This window comes from Pararge aegeria, chromosome 26 (genome assembly GCF_905163445.1).
Source record: "Pararge aegeria chromosome 26, ilParAegt1.1, whole genome shotgun sequence".
Lineage (NCBI taxonomy): Eukaryota > Metazoa > Arthropoda > Insecta > Lepidoptera > Nymphalidae > Pararge > Pararge aegeria.
The window spans coordinates 1,065,602-1,085,231 of NC_053205.1; the positions used below are offsets into that span (position 1 = coordinate 1,065,602).

At 37.5% G+C, this 19,630-nt stretch overlaps 1 protein-coding gene across 1 annotated transcript; it reads left to right on the plus strand.

Annotated features, from left to right (window-relative positions):
* The first annotated feature begins 1,165 nt into the window (after window positions 1-1,165).
* Window positions 1,166-18,082, plus strand: LOC120635289 (UDP-glucose 6-dehydrogenase). Its single transcript, XM_039906260.1, has 2 exons — window positions 1,166-2,794; window positions 17,019-18,082. Exon 1 carries the CDS (start codon window positions 1,350-1,352, stop codon window positions 2,787-2,789), a length of 1,440 nt encoding a protein of 479 aa, XP_039762194.1. The 5' UTR covers window positions 1,166-1,349; the 3' UTR covers window positions 2,790-2,794; window positions 17,019-18,082.
* The last annotated feature ends 1,548 nt before the right edge of the window (window positions 18,083-19,630 follow it).

Sequence of the window (19,630 nt, forward strand, 5' to 3'; positions counted from 1 at the left end):
GACCGTCGTTTTGTTCCTAGTAAAACTGATACGTTGCTTTTTCGTTTAATCGACTTCAAGCGGTAATAAAAACAGAAACTTCTCCGTTTTAAATGTTTATATGGTGGGAACGTAGTAAGTATTGTAAACAAAGCAATGATTTTCGTTACTAAAATAACAACCTATGTAAACTAAGGATATAACTAGATTACGCTTTGTAAGTGAGTAACCATTCAATAGTTAATTTCTTAAGTTACTTTTCAGTGTAAAGTAGGTACATATATTTAAAAAAAGGAAAAGTTTATGCATTCGCACGCATATAGTGATGTAACTAAGGCTAAAAATATTAAGCCCAACCATTCAATAGCATTATTTTTAAGTTGTTTAGCTACTTTTCAGTGTAAAGTAGGTACCTTTATTTAAAAAAAATAAAAAGTCTGTTTATGCACACGCATATACTGATGTAACTAAGGCTTAAAATATTAAGACATAAAAAAACAGTTTCAAACCCTATTCCTATTATACATTGCCAATTTTCCATGCTCTAACAATCAATATTTTGAATGACAAAAACGTGATTCTAAGTGATCCTTTATGGGTCTAAATAAAGAATGCAGAACGCTGCTGGAAGCTGTATACTATGTATATAGGAGACCCTAGACTTTTATCCACTTTTATCAAAATAGCAAGAGCCTAAATGTAAATAAAATTAAAGTGTTATCAATGTTGCATACAAAATTCACTATAATTTATAACCCAACTATTGTACCGATAATCAGGTTTGGAAAATGGTGTTAGTGTTCTCTAAGCTTTGACGGATCACCCAGTTTTGTATTTTTTCTAAGCTTTAAAGTCTTGTCCGTCCATCGCGTTTAAGCAATTGGTGCTTAAAGAGCTGTCAAAAATCCCCTACCGAAAATATGTTGTTTTGAAGAGATATTTGTTAAACTAAAAATACATTTGTGAACAAGTGATTTAGCTCAAGTGCCAGTATAGATAAATATTATTTGCATAAAACATTAAATCTTAGTTGCCTACGATTAATGACCCACGACGTGACCATCTTTGTTCGTAAAAATGATACAGTTCATTAAGCCGTTACTCAATGAACTGAATCATGTTGTGTACTCATAACATTGCCGCACATCACTAGTACAACGTGCAGTGTACTGAGAAATGTCGTAATGTCATTGACTTCAGTGAACGTATCGCCAGCGAACGAAAACCATTTCAAATAAAATGCAAGCGTAGCCGGGCGCCCCGTTATTAGCCCCGCGGCTCTAGACTCAGCAACTTGAGTGAAGAATACCGTAACAAAAAAAAGAAGTTAAATAAGCATCGCGTGTTCACTATCGCGGAGTGTTGAAAGTATGGTGATTCAAAAAATTTGCTGTCTCGGCGCGGGCTACGTTGGCGGACCTACGTGCAGTGTTATTGCACTGAAATGCCCAGACATCAAAGTAACCGTTTGCGACAAGAGCGTCGACAGAATAAACCAGTGGAACTCGGAAAAGCTGCCGATTTACGAACCGGGTTTGGACGACGTTGTCAAACAATGCAGAGGTAGAAATTTATTTTTCTCCACCGATATTGAGACTAGTATTTTGGAGGCTGACCTCATATTTATCTCTGTTAACACACCGACTAAGACTATAGGAAATGGTAAAGGCAGAGCAGCGGATTTGAAGTATATCGAAGGCGCAGCGCGTATGATCGCGGAAATAGCGACGAGCAACAAAATCGTCGTCGAAAAAAGCACTGTGCCAGTCAAAGCTGCGGAAATCATCATGAAAATCCTCCGTGCTAACACCAAACCGGGTGTGGAGTACCAGATACTCTCCAACCCCGAGTTTTTGGCTGAAGGTACAGCGATTGTTGATTTGGTTGAGGCAGAAAGAGTTTTGATAGGTGGGGAAGAGACAGCGGAGGGTCAAAAGGCTGTGCAAGATTTGTGTTGGGTCTACGAACACTGGATACCGGCCAAAAACATACTAACAACTAACACTTGGAGTTCGGAGTTGTCTAAACTAGCAGCGAATGCATTCCTTGCGCAAAGGATCTCTAGTATAAACTCGTTGTCAGCCGTTTGCGAAGCTACAGGTGCTGATGTATCCGAAGTAGCGAGAGCAGTTGGTCGTGATTCCCGTATCGGCCCAAAATTCCTCGAAGCCTCCATAGGTTTCGGCGGAAGCTGTTTCCAAAAAGACATACTAAACTTAATCTATCTATCAGAATGTTTGAACCTGCCCGAAGTTGCTGCATACTGGCAGCAAGTTGTCAATCTAAACGACTATCAGAAAACTCGTTTCACCCGTAAAGTCATTGAATCGTTGTTCAACACGGTTGCAGATAAAAAGATTGCAATACTTGGGTTTTCCTTTAAGAAAAACACAGGTGACACCCGGGAGTCTCCCGCAATTTATGTAGCAAGCACTTTGTTGGACGAAGGAGCAAAACTACACATATATGATCCGAAAGTTGAGCACGACCAGATATTTTATGAGTTAATGCACCCTTTAGTAACCAGTGAGCCGGAAAGGATACAAAAGAGCATAGAAATTCACAGTTCAGCATACTCCGCTGTATCGGGGGCACATGCTATAGTTTTGTGCACGGAATGGGACGAGTTTAAGACTCTTGATTATAAAAAAATATATGAGGTTATGATGAAACCAGCGTACATATTCGATGGTCGGAAGATTTTGGATCACGAAGCTTTATTGAATATTGGTTTCCACGTGCAGACTATTGGAAAACGGCTGTCTAGGACGAGCAGTATTAGGGCGCAGGGCAGTCAAACAATGCCTTGATTTATGTAAGTATTCATTTTTATTTATTTATTTCTAATAAGTAGTAAACATTGTTAATTCAAATTGGCCTATATAAGTTATTCTGTGGATAAGTTATTAAATAAAGTAACTTTAAAAATAATACAGACAGAGATTGGTGCAGTTGACCCTGCTTTCTGAGTCAAAGGCTGTGGGTTCCAAAGCTAGGACAATGTTTGTGTGATGAACATTGTTAAATGTTTTTCACACAAACATTGCGGATGTAATTATGTATACTATTCACAAATTATTTATCTATTATCTATACGGAATCAGGTTAAGAATAGACTGGATAAACATCAAAAAGAAAAAGAGCACAAGAAATTATATAGACGCATCAGCGAAAGCTGTCCAGTCTATTATATAATAATAATAATTATCTTAGAACCCATAATACAAGCTACACTTACTTTGGGGCTAGATGGCAATGTGTGTATTAAATATTGGGTTATTGCAAGCATTAATTTGTGGAAATCCATGATATGTTATGAAAATTACACCTAATTTGCTATAATCAGTGAAGAGCAGGAGAATCTGTATGGTGTTATTTATAATTATTTCAATCTTAATACTCCACATCAAACAGATCAGACCGGAGCATCCTCAGGAGATGTTGACTTTACAATGAATGAAGATCTGTTTGGTGTGGAGTATTAGGATTGAAGAAATTATAAATTACACCATACAGATTCACCTGCTTTTCGCGGAGTATAGCAAATTAAGCTTGATTTTAATAATGTGAGTATATTGTAAATTGAGATGAATGTGATCAAAAAATCCTACATCAGTCTTAGTTATGTTTGTTTCTTATAATGCTGCTACAGATTTTCCTTAAGGAGCTATGCTTATATATAAACCTCTCTCAACAAATAAGGCCGATTGGCGCAGTTTGCGGCGACCCTGCTTTCGGAGCCAAAGGCCGTGGGTTCGATTCCCACTACTGGAAAATGTCTGTGTGATGAGCATGAATGTTTTTCAGTGTCTGGGTGTTCATATGTATATTCTAAGTATTTATGTATGTTATTCATAAAAATTTTCATCAGTCATCTTATTACCCATAACACAAGCTACGCTTACTTTGGGGCTAGGTGGCGATGTGTGTATTGTCGTAAAATATTTATTTATTATATCATATTAGCTGGGTGCTAACATACATTAAATGTATGTAAGAAAAAATAAACTTCATATATCTATAGCTTTATATTAATATTTTGCTAATAATATTACAGTATTTTTAGTTCACATACCATTTGTAATAAACTATAATATTTCTTCGATCCGTATCGTCCCGAGAATCAAATCCAGGTCCTCGTGTACAGCCGAACATGCGGTTGGCATGTTATGCACCAAAATAAACTAGTTATTTTGGTGCATTGTGCAATTCTCCTACATTTGCCTGCGCAGTTTGTAAAATTTGCGATAATTATTTCCGCCATGTCATCAGCTTCCTGGCGTTTACTCTAGTTATTTATCCACTAGCGGTGTCTCGCGACTTCGTACGCGTATAAGTCAACCTTAAAAAATAGACATACCTATGCTGTCGCGCACTTTTTCTTAGAACTTTTAAAGGGGAAAAACTTTGTGATACATGATTTTATCGAAACTTTAACCGTTCACGCAGCGGAAACTCTCAAAAGGAAAAAACCCCTGATTTAGAAAAAAAAATGCGTTCTGTCGTAGTGTAATATCTTACGGGATATTATTATGGGGCAAAGTTGTTGGTATTGAAACTATATTCATATTGCAGAAAAGAGCATTACAGTCAATATAGAAACTTAAATCACGCGAATCTCTCCGTGAAAATTTTGAAGTAATAGGTATACTTACTGTAGCTTGACAATATATTCATTACAATATAATATTTGTAAGAAAAAACATAGCTCTTTATAAACGAAAACTGGATATAAACATCCGACTTACTCGAAATGGACATATCTTAGTAACATCTGAATATCGTCTGCGAAAGGTACAGAAGTCATTTGTGGGATTGAGTACATGCTTTTACAAGATTCCGAAGGTAATTTTGGAACTACCAATGCATAAGTTTAAACAATGTTTTAAAACACATTTAATAAATCGTGGTTACTATACGATTGATGATCGCTGTCATCGTTCACTAGTTAGTAAAATTCTAAAGATTGTTAACTGTAAAATTAAGTTGTAAAATCAGCTGAGTTTCTTGCCCCCTATTCTCGCTGGAACCCGCCTTCCGAACCGGTGGTAGAGTCATTACAAACGGACTGACTTGACGTTTCAAAAGTGCTTATATTAGGCCTACTAGAAATAAATGAATTTTGAATTTTAGAATTTTTACCGGTGCAGCGTCGCCATTTCAGCACTTTGGGACCCCAAGCCATCGGTTCTATTAGTGTACTAGAGTTCTAGTGTATTTAACGAAAAATAAATTACTTCCACGGTTAAGCGATGAATAAAATTAAACATAATTTTAGAGGAAATTTGCAATTAAAGCTATGCTCCTAAGGCCGACTGCCGCACGAAGTCACGATCGCAGACTGTGCTTACATTTTTCCCTGAATAGTGATCTCATCTCATCTCATCTCATCATTGCTTAGACTTTGATTAGCGAAAAGTTTTTTTTTTCGAAGTAAAACTTCTTTAGGCGCGACTAGGGTCAGATTTTTTCTGACGGAAGTAACGCTTGCGTCAGACGTCGTGTAGTTTCAGCTATTTAAATTATTTGGATTTGATTTTACGTTAATTTAAATTAGATTTTACGTTTAAAATGCATATAAAAATTTTCGGAACCTCTTGATAATTCCTATAAGTGTAGGTAAAAACACTACTAAAAAATTATAAAAAAATAAAAAAAAAAAGCAATGTTTCATCTCTTGTTTCAAACGTGTCTCATTGTAATATGGACCTTTGAAAAAGTAGATCGAAACTGCAACGTTTCCTACTAGATGACGCTACAGTCGCTATAAGACTGATGTGAATGGCATATACTAATTTTCGGCAGCGACGGTAGGAGGGCAGTATCTTAATTGGTGAAAGCGCTCAGGCCGCGATTGCCAGAGAGTCGCAGGTTCAAATACTGTCGGTTCCGAAAATTTTTGTATGCATTTTAAATTTATAAAATTGATAATTCTTCCAAATGTAGGTAAAAACACTACTAAAAAATTATAAACATATATAGTTTTTGACTGCCGTGGTTTGGAACCCGGCGGTCTGTTTCTAGAGCCACTGCAAACAGATGGACTTGGAGTTTCAAAAAATCGGATAGAACAACTAAAAGCCTACTTAAAATTAATGAAAAATATGTAAAATAAGAAATTATTAAAAAAAAAGTTTTTTTTTTAAAATTGTAAAATCATTTTGGACAAGATATAAAGAGTGTAGTAACAGAAGTAGGTATAGCTAATTGTGACAGAGCTCGTCCGGAGAAGTACTATCGCCATGCTTATTTCTGCCGCTAAGCGGCATTATTGCAATGCTGCGTTCCGGTCTGAAGGGCGACGTTGCCGGTGTCATTACAAGCAATTAAGGCTTAAAAAATTCAAAATTCATTTATTCAAATCCAATCAAATCAAATCGTTTATTTGCAGATTGGTATTACATTGTTGGTAGGTACACAAAATATAGGGACAAAAATGCCTTAGATGGCATGCAAAAAATATATATGATCGTACACTAATTCCTACTTACAATAATAATACTATCCTAAGTCAATCCACATTATTTAAATAAGAATAAACTTTAAGGCTGATATTGATACAAAATTACAAATATCTAATCAATTCATGTCAAATTATAATCACTGTAAATGTCAAACCTATAATATTTTGTCTGTTTTGTTATTTCAAGTAGGCCTAATTAATAAGCACTTTTGAAACGTCAAGTCAGTCTGTTCTGTGAGAGATGAGATCGGAGTGGCCTGCTTCCGAGCAGCCTTGTCGTTAAGGAATTCACCAATCGTGGAGATGTAGATGTTATAAGTTATAAGTTTGTGTGTGCGTGTGTGTGTATGTGTGTGTCTGTGGCATCTTAGCTGCCGAACAGGCGAACCGGTTTTGATTTAGTTTCTTTTTGTATGAAAAGTGAATTAGTCTGGAGGGTTCTTAAAAGCTCTGTTAGATGAAAATCGGTCCAAGATGGCCGCCGCCAATGGGCAGGACACAATGGACTGAGGTGGCCATAAAGTACTACTAACGTCATAAGATGAAAATTACTGTATGAAATAATTAAAAAAACCAATACACACACAATTTCTAGGTTTGCTAATTTCCAATAACCGACGCTAATGAACGGGATAAATCGATTAAATCGCTATTGTTCGTGACGCTTGCAATGACACGTTAGTGACGTCACTGTGATATCACTACAGTTGTGTAGCAGGATACCGAGTGCCGATGGTGTATGCTTTTCTACACACCTTCGATTATTCGATCGCGTGTTAATTAAGTACGATTTAAATAAATAAATAAATAAACTTTACTTAACTAGATACGTTATAATAAACTTTCAATGTATGAAATATTTTTTTTTCTATTGTTAGTTTCTTTTCTATAGTTATCTTTTGATAACTGTAAATTCATTTTGGCCAGATATTTAATTAAATTGATTAATTAGGTTTTTTACAAAAATACGCTTATAATTATTATTTAATTAATAGACATTTTTCAAAAAAAGAATTAAAATTATATCTGATTAACAACCAATGTTCATGATATTCAATTGGTGGGTATTTTGATATAAATACGACTGCATTATCGATACACTTCAGAATAAATATCGACAATGTGTCCCAACAGCACACAAACACACAGCCAACACAGCGTCTTCACCGGCGAGACGAGGGCCCCGATTTCTGACTTCATCCGGACGTGGATCCTTACCACGGTCATGGGGGCGTTCGGACTAAACAATCATTAGTCCAAAAGTCCACCAACAGTCAGATTAACGTCGAACCGAGCGGAGGTCCGAGCCCTCGCAGGAGGCACCCTCAGGTCGACGTCTCCCACTCTCCCCCCCGATGTCGTCGAGCCCTGGGGCTCCTCTCATGGCGAGCTCTCGCTTTGCCCCACTCCCCCGGTGACGCCGTAGAAACCCCTCAGGTGGTTATCGGCAAGTGTCCATCCGAAAATAAAAAAACAGAAATCGATACACTTCAGTCCTACATGGACTCGAACGATGCAAAGATACCTCCCGCTGTCTTAGTCGTTATCACTGGCTAAAGCTGCAATAATGACCACATGTGTTGGTTGCATTTCAAAGGAACTTGAGGATTAAAAAAAAAAATAAAAAAAATAAAAAAGGTCGGACGACATCCGCCCTTATATATATTAATGGTCTCACAGCTTTTTTGTTGTATCCGTCGTCTAATATCGTTTTGTTTTGGACAATTTTTTTTTTACCACTGAGCATCCCACAATACTTCAAAACCGCAAAACGCGGATGAAGTCGCGCACAAAACCTAGTAGATAGCTATAATAAACAGGAATCGGGATGTCAACATTCAATCAAAGATCCGTGAATCATAATCAATAGCGATCAGTTTTTATTATTAACATTGCAAACGCATCGGCGAGGTGAATCGACGGCCTTCGCGGGTGATATTACGTGCTCTGGTGGCATGTCAACACTGCACGTTCACGCCCGTTGCGTTTTTGTAAGCGTTTTATTAACCGCCGCGTTGTTAAGAGAAAGGCTATAGGCATTGAGAATCAGTTGAAAGAGAATATCTAAATAAAATGAATATTTTGATGGGATACATCCAACTCTCATAAGTTTTCATTTATCATTAGACATAATATATTATTCTTTTAAGCATATTAACCACACTAAAATACAAGTAGTTTCGATAGTCTGCCGACCCAATTCATTTATTGACTTAAAACATGCAAAATTTCATACTTTAGTCACAAATGTATAACAATTTAATTACCTTAAAGTAATATATGTAAATAAATAAATAAATAAGTAGGTATACATTTGACACTTAGATAGATAATTACTATTTTGAAAATAAATACTTATTATTAATAATATTGAAAGTGTAAACCACTCTGTGTAGTACTTAGTATTCTACGCTTTGATGCTAAAATAAATAAATAAATATAATACGAAAATACAATACACACATCGCCATCGAGCCCCAAAGAAAGCGTAGCTTGTGTTATAGGTACTAAGATGACTGATGAATATTTTTATGAATTATACACATAAATACTTATAATATACAGATAAAATGACCGAAGTCCAGACCGAATTACAGCATGCAAGCTCCATAAATATTACGGACTCAGGCAAAGTAAACCCCTCTATCCAGTTATATCTTGTCACTGGTTTGTGGTTTAACGTGTAGGTTAATAATTGATCAAGGACATCCCTTCGTTTGTTAAAAAAAAGGTTTTAATAAAGATGTCTGACCCCTCTAACTATGACAGCATCATCAATTAGATGTATGTTAGATTCCGCATATACATATATATGTGGCCTTGACACTTATATTGAAGCGCACGGTTCAAATATTGTGGAATTATTAAAGGCGTTACAGACTGGCAGCGTTTTTTTTAAATGCTTTCCTATAATCATCATCTCAAACAATCGACGTCCACAGCTGGACATAGGTCTTTTGTAGGGAGTTCTACAATACACGGTCCTGGGCCGCTTGCCTCCAGCGGCTCCCAGCGACTCGCCTGATGTCATCTGTCCACCTCGTTGGGGGCCGAACTACGCTGCGTTTACCGGTGCGGGGTCGCCATTCCAGCACCTTAAGACCCCAACGTCCATCGGTTCTCCGAGCTATGTGCCCCGCCCATTGCCACTTCAGCTTCGCGACTCGCTGAGCTATATCGGTGACTCTAGTTCTTCTACGGATCTCCTCATTTCTGATTTGATCACGTAGAGATACTCCTAGCATAGCTCTCTCCATCTCCCGCTGAGTGACTCTGAGCCTTCTTATGAAGCCCAAAGTTTGCGACCATTCTTAAAATGCATCATCATAAAAAGCCTGTAGCAGTCCACTACTGGGCAGACGGCTTTGTGATCGCAGTAGAGTAGCAGTAGCTCGGAGAACGCTGCTGCCAGCTCACCTTAACATACCCTAACTAACATTCCCTTAGTCGTCTCGTACGACACCCGGGGGCAGAGGAGGGGGGGGGGGGGGGGGGGTTACAACTGTAGTTTGATTTGCCGTCACCGCACGTACAGTACAGTGGCAGTATTCGACCAGGGTACAGTGCTGGATTAACGACGTAGCAAGAGTAGTAATTGCTACGGGCCCCTCATATTGAATACCACTCATCTCTGACTGACTGACTGACTGACTGACTGACTGGCTGGCTGACTGACTGACTGACTGACTGACTGACTGACTGACTGACTGACTGACTGACTGACTGACTGACTGACTGGCTGACTGACTGACTGACTGACTGACTGACTGACTGACTGGCTGTCGTCTGCCTCGTCTAGGAGGAGGATTTTTGCTATTTTATGCAATTTTCCCGCTGTATGCATACCCTGGTAAGAAACCCGGTGCACGCGACTGCAGATCACTCAATCTCTTTTAAAGGATTTGCAACGGGTCCCGCGCTTGCTTAAATCAGTATCTAAATAAATCTTATGTCTAATGATAAACAAGGGTACGGAATAAATCAGAAAATGTCATAAAACGGATAAACCCTCCTTTAAAAGGTGTAAGTATACAATTGATGAATTTATTAACGACAAGGTTGCTTGGAAGCATCCGGCTCCGCTTTCATCTCTCACAAGATAGGAAAATGAATGTTAAAATGTAAATTGTTGATGTTGGAAAAGAGCAACTGCTGAGTTTTTTGCCGGCTTCTTCTCGGTAGAATCTGCCTTCCGAACCGGTGGTAGAGTCACTACACACAGACAGACTTGACGTTTCAAAAGTGCTTATATTAGGCTTATTGAAATAAATGAGTTTTTAATTTTGAATTTTGCAGGGTCGCTGCCCAATACGCCAATCGGGATCCAAAATGCATATGAACAAAAGCAAACCTTAATTTTTATAAAATTCAAAATTATTTCAATTATTTCAATTAGGCCTAATATAAGCACTTAATATAACACTTTTCCAACATCAAAAATTTACATTTTAACATTTGCATGCATTCTTAGTCCTAGGCCGTGGGCTCGATTCCCACAACTGGAAAATGTATGATGAACGTAAATGTTTTGTAGTGTCTGGGTTTTATATGTATATTATAAGTATTTATGTATGTTATTCATAAAAATATTCATCAGTCATCTTGGTAACCATAACACAAGCTACGCTTACTTTAGGGCTAGATGGCAATGTTATACACACATTAGTTTATTTATCTATGAATTGCATACGTACCAATATGCAAACAAATGATTATTGGATAGAAGCAGGCGTTAGTTTGCGGAAATCCATAAAATATTATGAAAATTTACTTTACAATAATTGTTAAGTCAACAATTATTCATTGTAAATTGTACAACATCTCCTGAAGATGCTCCGGTTTCGGTGCAAAACGTGCCTACAATGTACTACTCGGCAATGTACCCTTGCCGAGTATCTGTTTGGTGTGTAGTATGCGGATTGAAGAAATTTCATTATACAGATTCTCCTGCTGTTCGCGGAGTATAGCGAATTAAGCTTAATTTAATAATAAACAAATGACTGCCAGACAGATACCGGGGCGGTAAACAAAACGCTTGTAAAAATGTTATCTCTTTCAAAACTACATCGAGTAACGACTGTGCACGATAAAATCAAATGTAAATTTTATCAAAGGGAAATGTTCAAACTCACATTAGCTGATAAGTACGTCGTATCGGAAATATGTTTTATTCTAAATACATTATTTGCTAACTAGTTAAAGATATAAATCATTTCCTGTATTATGTCTCTGTATGTTTTGTGGTGAAACAAGCGGTTATATATAGCCCAGTGGGCAGGACTGGAGGGGGGGGGGGGGGGGGGGGGGAAGTTCGACTCCCAGCACGCCTCTCTAACTATTCTAAGTTATTGCGTTTTAAGCAATTGAAATATCACTTGCTTCAACGGTGAAGGAAAACATCGTGAGGAAACTTACATGCCTGAGAGTTCTCCATAACGTTCTCAAAGATGTGTGGACTCCACCAATCCGTACTGGGCCAGCGTGGTGGACTGAGCCTTAATAAATAAATAAATAAATATACTACGACAGTAAACACATCGCCACCTAGCCTCAAAGTAAGCATAGCTTGTGTTATGGGTACTAAGATGACTGATGAATATTTTTATGAATAATATACATATAAACACCCAGACACTGAAAAACATTCATGCTCATCACACAAACATTTTCCAGTTGTGGGAATCGAACCCACGGCCTTGGACTCAGAAAGCAGGGTCGCTGCAAACTGCGCCAATCGGCCATCAATCGGCCTTAACACCTTCTCAGTCATGTAATGATGGCCCACTGCAGACCACGGGTCTCCTACCGCAATGAGAAGGGGATAAATTCTTACCATAAAATGTTTGTGAGCTAGCAACATTCCGCGGTTGTGAACTGAGATGTGCGCGGGGCGCTTGCACCTGCATATCTGAGAGTTCTCCATAATGTTCGCAAAGATTTGTGGAGTCCACCAATCCGCTCATGGCCAGCTTGGTGGACTACTTAACCCCTTCTTATTGTGGGAGGAGACCCGCGCCATGTAGTGGTTCGATGTCGCGGAGAAACCGTGGTATTTAAAGCCAATAAAATATCTTTTGCTTTATCCTGCATGCCTGAGAGGTCTCCATAAAGTTCTTAAAGGTATAGTTCTTAAGGTGAAGTCCACCAATCCGCACTGGGTCAGCGTGGTCAGGGACTACGGCCTGAACTCATCTCATTCGAGAGGAAACCCGTGCTCTGAAGGTTCATGCTTATGAGTCGGGAAAAAAAAATATTTTGTAAATGCTATCTTAGGTGAATGTTGTGCAGGTTTTTCGCCATTTAATTTGATAGCGTTATCGCGTTGATAAATTTCTAAATAATTTTTTAATTAACAATACATTTAGCAATGTTTCAGGCATTGCTTAGCGTGGCGGGCTCTAGCTCTGTTTTCCTCTATTCTGTCAAAAGGTGTCCGTGCTCAAGCGTGGACTATAGTCGGGCGTCTGACGGCGTCTGACGCAGTGGTGGTGAACGCACCTTTGAACAAACAACGCCAATCCTTCCCTGAAAGAGTTCGCAACGAATTCAAAGAAAAATTCGTAATAACCGCGTCCGCCATGCACCCCGCCGTTTCAAAATCTGTTGTCAAAAAGCTAACCTATCTCTCAACTAAAATAGCTTTCTTCAATATTAGTATAGATAACCAAATCCAACGGAAGTAAAACTGCGGGTCACAGCTAGATATTTCATAAAGTCAGTCATTGTTGGAAGTTTCCTCTAAACCAAGGTTTATGTATACTTTTTCAGAGAAAATTATTGCTCAATGTTTTCTTAGTATCTGTTGACTAAAGTTAAAAAAAAAAAAACTACCACAATACACACATCGCCACCTAGCCCCAAAATAAGCGTAACTTGTGTTATGGGTACTAAGATGACTGATGAATATTTTTATGATTAATATACATAAATACTTATAATATACAGATAAACCCCCAGACACTGAAAAACATGAATGTTGAATGATGAATGAATGGGAATCGAACCCACGGCCTAGGACTCAGAAAGCAGGGTCGCTGCCCACTGCGCCAGTCGGCCGTCAAATAAAATATATATGGAGATTTGCGCTCGTCATTACGATAGTGGTTTAATCAGCCGGTCATATGAACCGATCCACTGCCCGACATAGGTCTTTTGTAGTCCAAATTCCACGGTTTTGTGCCGCTTGAATACACTGCGACGCGCCTAATGTCGTCCGTCCACCGCGTCGGGGGTCGACCAACGCTGCGTTTACCAGGATGCCATTCCTTTCCTTCTCTTGTTTTGGGTCTCGTGTCCGACAATTGGAATTCAGGATGATTTTTTTTTAGTGTCTGGATGTTTATATGTATATTGTAAGTATTTATGTATATTATTCATAAAAATATTCATCAGTCATCTTAGTACCCATAACACAAGCTACGCTTACTTTGGGGCTAGGTGGCGATGTGTGTATTATCGTAGTATGTTTGTTTAAGTTTTAACAAAAAAATTGGTTGTCTGTAAACTCGGCTTACTGACGATAGTTGAACGTGACAACGTCGTAAGAAAATACTGACTGAATGGTTGCATTTTTCAAAAGAAAATTTTAATTTTATTTGTTTGATAGATATTATCGTTGCTATAAACAATTGACACCACATTCACTTTTCACCGCACTTCATCCTTGCCGAAAACATGTAATATTGTATTATTGTATAGAAGCTGTCCACGCGGACGCATCGCTCACTAAGTAGGAGAGAAACAGATGTCGAACGCGGAGGCCGACTGTGCCTCTTTGTCGCTCGTTCCGCGCTCTCGCTTGCACTTCAAGCCTTGAATGGAACGCCTCAGAGCGAGGTAACGCCGCATACGTATGTTTTTTCGTGCGTGCAGCCAGCTCCATCGAATTATTAGAAGTTGTCACGTCAAAAACACACTATTGAAACTTTTAACTTGGTTTTTTTTTAGTTTTTAAAACACACTCTACACCAAAAAGTAATAAGTCGTATCTTTTTTATTTTATTCAAAAAATGAATAAGGATAAACAATAATTGTGGTACCCGTAGGTATATGAAGTTGACATTCATTCTTTTTCCCACAGTCTTCAAAGGCCAGAGTTTTTTTCCTTCTAAGTAAAACTTATCTGCTAACTGGATCTAAAATACACGATAAATAACTACGTATTATAAAGTAAAGTCACCAACGTCTGTCTGTCCCAACGAGGAAGGTATTAAAAGACCTTGCTATAGCTACAAAAAAAGCGTTCCCACCTTAAAGTATGAAGTCTATGTTAAAATGGCGACTCACTCTAATTTGTAGTGCATTACGCCGCAGCAAGTTTTTTTTAAAGTTATACTTCTTTTGCGCGTTTGGGGAAAATGATGAGAGTAAATTTTTAAGATGCGCGCGCACACCGTCACGAAAAACCGACACCCTCAAGTTAGCTATAGTCAACACTTTAGTTTTGACAGTGTACACTTTCAATTGTCAAAGTCTGCGGGCTCATTCCGGTGACTTAATTGACTCAAGACAAAAATTTTAATTTTAATTGAAACTAGGTTGTCTGAAAATGAGATAACTAGATAATGCGTTCTAATGACACTTTAAATGTATTAAATACCTTTTTTTTGTTAGTGTCGTTTTTTCAACGAACGTGGAATAAAGTAAATGATAAAAATTTTATCTTGTTACGCCGAAGAAGTATAACTTCTAACGCGTCTACATATTACTTATAGAGGGGACGCCTGCCAGTGCCAGATGGGTGATCAGTCCTCTGTAAGGACTATTCCACCCTATTCCCCATGCTGTGACACAGGTTTACTGGTGTCCCGGCAGCGTCCCTGAAACCTACCAGTCTCTTTTGTGATCCTCAGGATATCCCCTATAGAGAGGTTTGCTAGGTCTTCTACACTAAAACTGTCCTTACCTTGTAGTTCCCATCTTACCATCGCGTACATGGGGCACTCAGCTATGAAATGAAAACTGGTTTCCATCTCGCCACACTCTGGGCAGGATGGATCGTCTGCAATTCTCATTACCGTTAGGTGTCTATTTAACAGGCAATGTCCTGTGGTTATGCCTGCTACCACTGCTATATTGGTTCTGCTCCGTGACATTAGTTGTTTTGTCTTCTTCTTGTCGAATGACTTCAGAAACAATTTCGATTGCCTAACGCGTGTACATAAGTACACACACGAGCTTTTTTTTTTTATAAAATATCATAGACAAAAATAACAAAGTCAAAGTCAAAGTCAAAAATATCTTTATTCAAGTAGGCCCACAGGTGGCACTTTTGATGCGTACATAAGAATTACACGGTAGTGAGATGATGGCGATAACCACATTCGTAAACTTAAAACTAAAGCTGCGAGGGTTCCAAACGCGTCCCGGTCTAAGAAGAAGCCCACAACAAACTTAGCCAGGTGTTTTTTTTTTTTTTGTTATCACCATCTCACAACACTAACAACTAACACTTTAAGTTGCGGCAAGGACGCCTAATTATTCAGGAAATGAGGAGACTGTAATGGCGGATGTATTGCGCAAGCTAAAGGCCATTTGGTTGGCCCGTCAATGCAGACTATAAAAAAAAAAAATTCGTTTGCTGTAAATTGGCTGAAAGTTAACAGTATTGTTAATACAATGGCGTAAAACATATTAGTTTCACGAGTATTATACCGATGCTTGTTAATTTTACGATGCGTCGTAAAAAGCTATTTAAAAACTGATTTGTAAAATGTTTATAATCCCGGCCGTAAATATTTTTACGATAACGCTCTTCGTAATCTGTCGCAAATCATGGCAGTAAATAAACGCAACTGATTAGGCTGTAAGGTTTTAAACCTTTGCCTATCGTATTGGCGAGTTTAAAAGTAATCATCATCAAACATGGCCCGCGTCTTTGCGTATTGGTGGACTTCACACGCCTTAGAGAACTCAGGCATGCAGGTTCATCAAACTCTGTCTTCTCAAGGAAGGCAGAAGTTTTTACCACTAGGCTGTCATTATTAACCGATTTTTATGATGTACAAGATGTCGCCCGCGTTTTTCGTCCCCGTTTATTACAGTTTTTTACGATTCCTATCGTTTGTTATTCTGGGATAATAAATAGCCACCATGGGCCTCATAAGACGGCTCAGAGTCACTCAGCGGGCGATGGAGAGAGCTATGCTAGGAGTATCTCTACCGAAGCCGATATAGCTGAGCTAGTCGCGAAGCTGAAGTGGCAATGGGCGGGGCACATAGCTCGGAGAACCGATGGACGTCGGGGTCTTAAGGTGCTGGAATGGCGACCCCGCACAGGTGAACGTAGCGTAGGTCGGCCCCCAACGAGGTCGACAGATGACATCAGGCGAGTCGCTGGGAGCCGCTGGAGGCAAGCGGCCCAGGACCGTGTATTGTGGAACTCCTTATAAAAGACCTATGTCCAGCAGTGGACGTCGATTGGTTGAGGTGATGATTTGCTGAATCTCCAACTAGCTCTATGCCAAAAATCTTGTCGATGGTTGCTCGGTTATGGCGCGAAGAAAGAACAGACAAACAAACAACTTAGTATTTATAATATTAAGTACTTATTCTTACTAATCTTTCTCTTTTTCAGGTACCAACCAAACCTAACTGATAAGAGGATCGGTGAACACACCCAGTGAGAAGTAACGTCCAAAATGAACAAGTTACAATGGTATGACCACAGAACTAAGAACACACAGAAACCGTGTACACGACTAATTTTGAGGCATCAAAAACCACTCCACTTTAGCAGTTGACAGTAATTTCATTTTCATTTTCATTTCATTTCAATTGTTTTAACTCGTAATGTTTTAAAGGCTTACCATAAAATGGGGTGAATGGGAAAAGGTTTGTGAGCTAGCAACATTCCGCGGGTGTAAAGTGTTATTGTACGTAATGGCTGAATGAGGGTTCGGTATGTTCTTAAACCTGTGGTTATATTATAACAATAATGTAAATAAAACGAACAAAGAAGCAATAAAATATGAATAAACAATTAATTAATGTGATCAGATCGAACAAAAGTTGAATTGTATTATATATTTTTTTTTTTTTGACATTTTATTAATCAGTTTTTAATTCTCACGATTCTGTGTTGACTGAAATCAACAAAACATATTCAAGGCGATTACCGTATTTTTTTTTCAAATCCTTGAATGCAGTTTGAATTATTTTGAATATGAAGATGGATTTTTGAAACAGAATTCCATTAATTAATAATTGTTATGAGAGCGAACAAAAGTGGAATACGATATTTTTTTTATCATTTCATTATTCAGCTTTAAATTCTCACGATTCTGTGCTGACTCAAATCAACAAAACGTATTCAAGACGATAACTGTAATTTTTTTTAAATGCTTGAACGCAGTTTAAATGCGAAAATGGATTTTTGAAACAGAATTCAGCTATCTCTAATTTTTTTTTTTTAATACCCTAGAATATAATATTATTTTTGTATCCTCTAAGAACACCTATTTTATTACAGCAGTATATAGCGACTATATTTTTTAGTATTAAATTATAATAATTAAGTTGGTATGTGTATTTCGTTATTTTTCTGCACTTGACCGGTTTTTATGGATTTTTTTTTAATTCATGTTAAAATAAAAACACGTTTTACTGCGTGATTTTACACGTATTTTCATTTTCATAATATTAGTATGGATAGAACTATGTCAGCAATTCTTATGTTGTCAATGCAAAAATATGTTTGTTAATTCTTCCTTAACGCTCTAACAAAGCATAGTCAAAGGATTTTGGCATAGAGTTAGTGAGAATGACGGATAAAAATCCATAAATACTGGTCGACTAAAATGCTTAATTTTTATTTCACTTTCGTCTCAAATAGATCTAAGTTTTAAATGTCATGTGACATTCCCTGTAACCTTAAATATAATTTACTTATTTTATTTACCAGTGCTTTCTATATCAACGCAACGAGAATAATGTGACGTCAAAGACACTAACTGTCGCGCTAGGCATCACAGATAAAAGGTCATTTTTCTAATCGCCTAATATCATAATGCTGTGTAACTTTCTAAAAATACAGCATTAGGTTTGTAATAAATTAAAAATTTAATGACGAATACACTCAGCAACGAAAGTCTTAACAACGAAAACATTTGGTCACGAATCACGGAACAACAGATGCACTTTACAACGTAATCGAAATTATTAAACTGTGGCATTCGGCGTATTTATAAAAGTTCCTAACTTGATAATGTATCATCAGCACATAAATAATAAAACGTTTTGTGTGTTCGTTTATACTCGTATGACACTACCCTTTGTCTCAGTAGCGATTGGCGGGATACATCACTGTAAAATCTAAAGCTTAAAGTCACATTAGGTTAATGATTACTCCACGTTAACCTGTATGATTAAAACTTCTTTAAGAGGATAAAACGAAAAATAATTAAATAGTTCAAACAAACTAAAAAAACACGCTTGGTATAAAAAACTAAACTAATTTATTTATTTTAGTTTATTCATAATAGCGATTTATTTTTAGTTTTTATATTGCTCTATTATTTTTATTAGAGCAATTAATCGGTAACCCATCCACCATTAAAGAGATAAAATATTTTTTTTTTTATTAAGTGTGCCCGTCTCTCGAAATGCAAGTTCTAATTATTATTTAAAACAGGCCATTAAAAAGTAATAGCTAACTCCCTCTACCATCTAGTAGCTTAATGTTTTCCGTGGAATTTGTTAGGTACGCGAACGCCATAGGTTTTTTACATTTGGGTCTAGATGGCGCTGTAGTAATTAGTAAAAATCTTATTTTTTTAGTGAAAATTGGAATAATCTTTTCAGCTTAGTGTATTGTCATCGATCCTCGATATGTCTACAAAGTTTGAAAGAAATCTGACCGTTTAAAGTGGGTCAAAATCGCGCCCAAAGAAGTCGGTTACAAACAAACATACAAGTGAAGCTAATATAAAGCGTGTATTAAGATAAAATGAATAAATTGTGTTTACAATTCCCAGTTTTTTCGTTGTTATGCGATCGTGATCGTGATCAAATGTATTTCTGGTATTCGTTTCTTGGTGCTTGTAGTATTCTTTAGCATTCCTTATTGTTGCAAACTTTCTATGTTAAAATCATAGTTCGGCGAATCATATTAAAATGTCACAAATCAACTATTTTTTTTTAGATTATAAGAAATATATTTCCCTTAAAGTATTATGAAGAATTCAATGT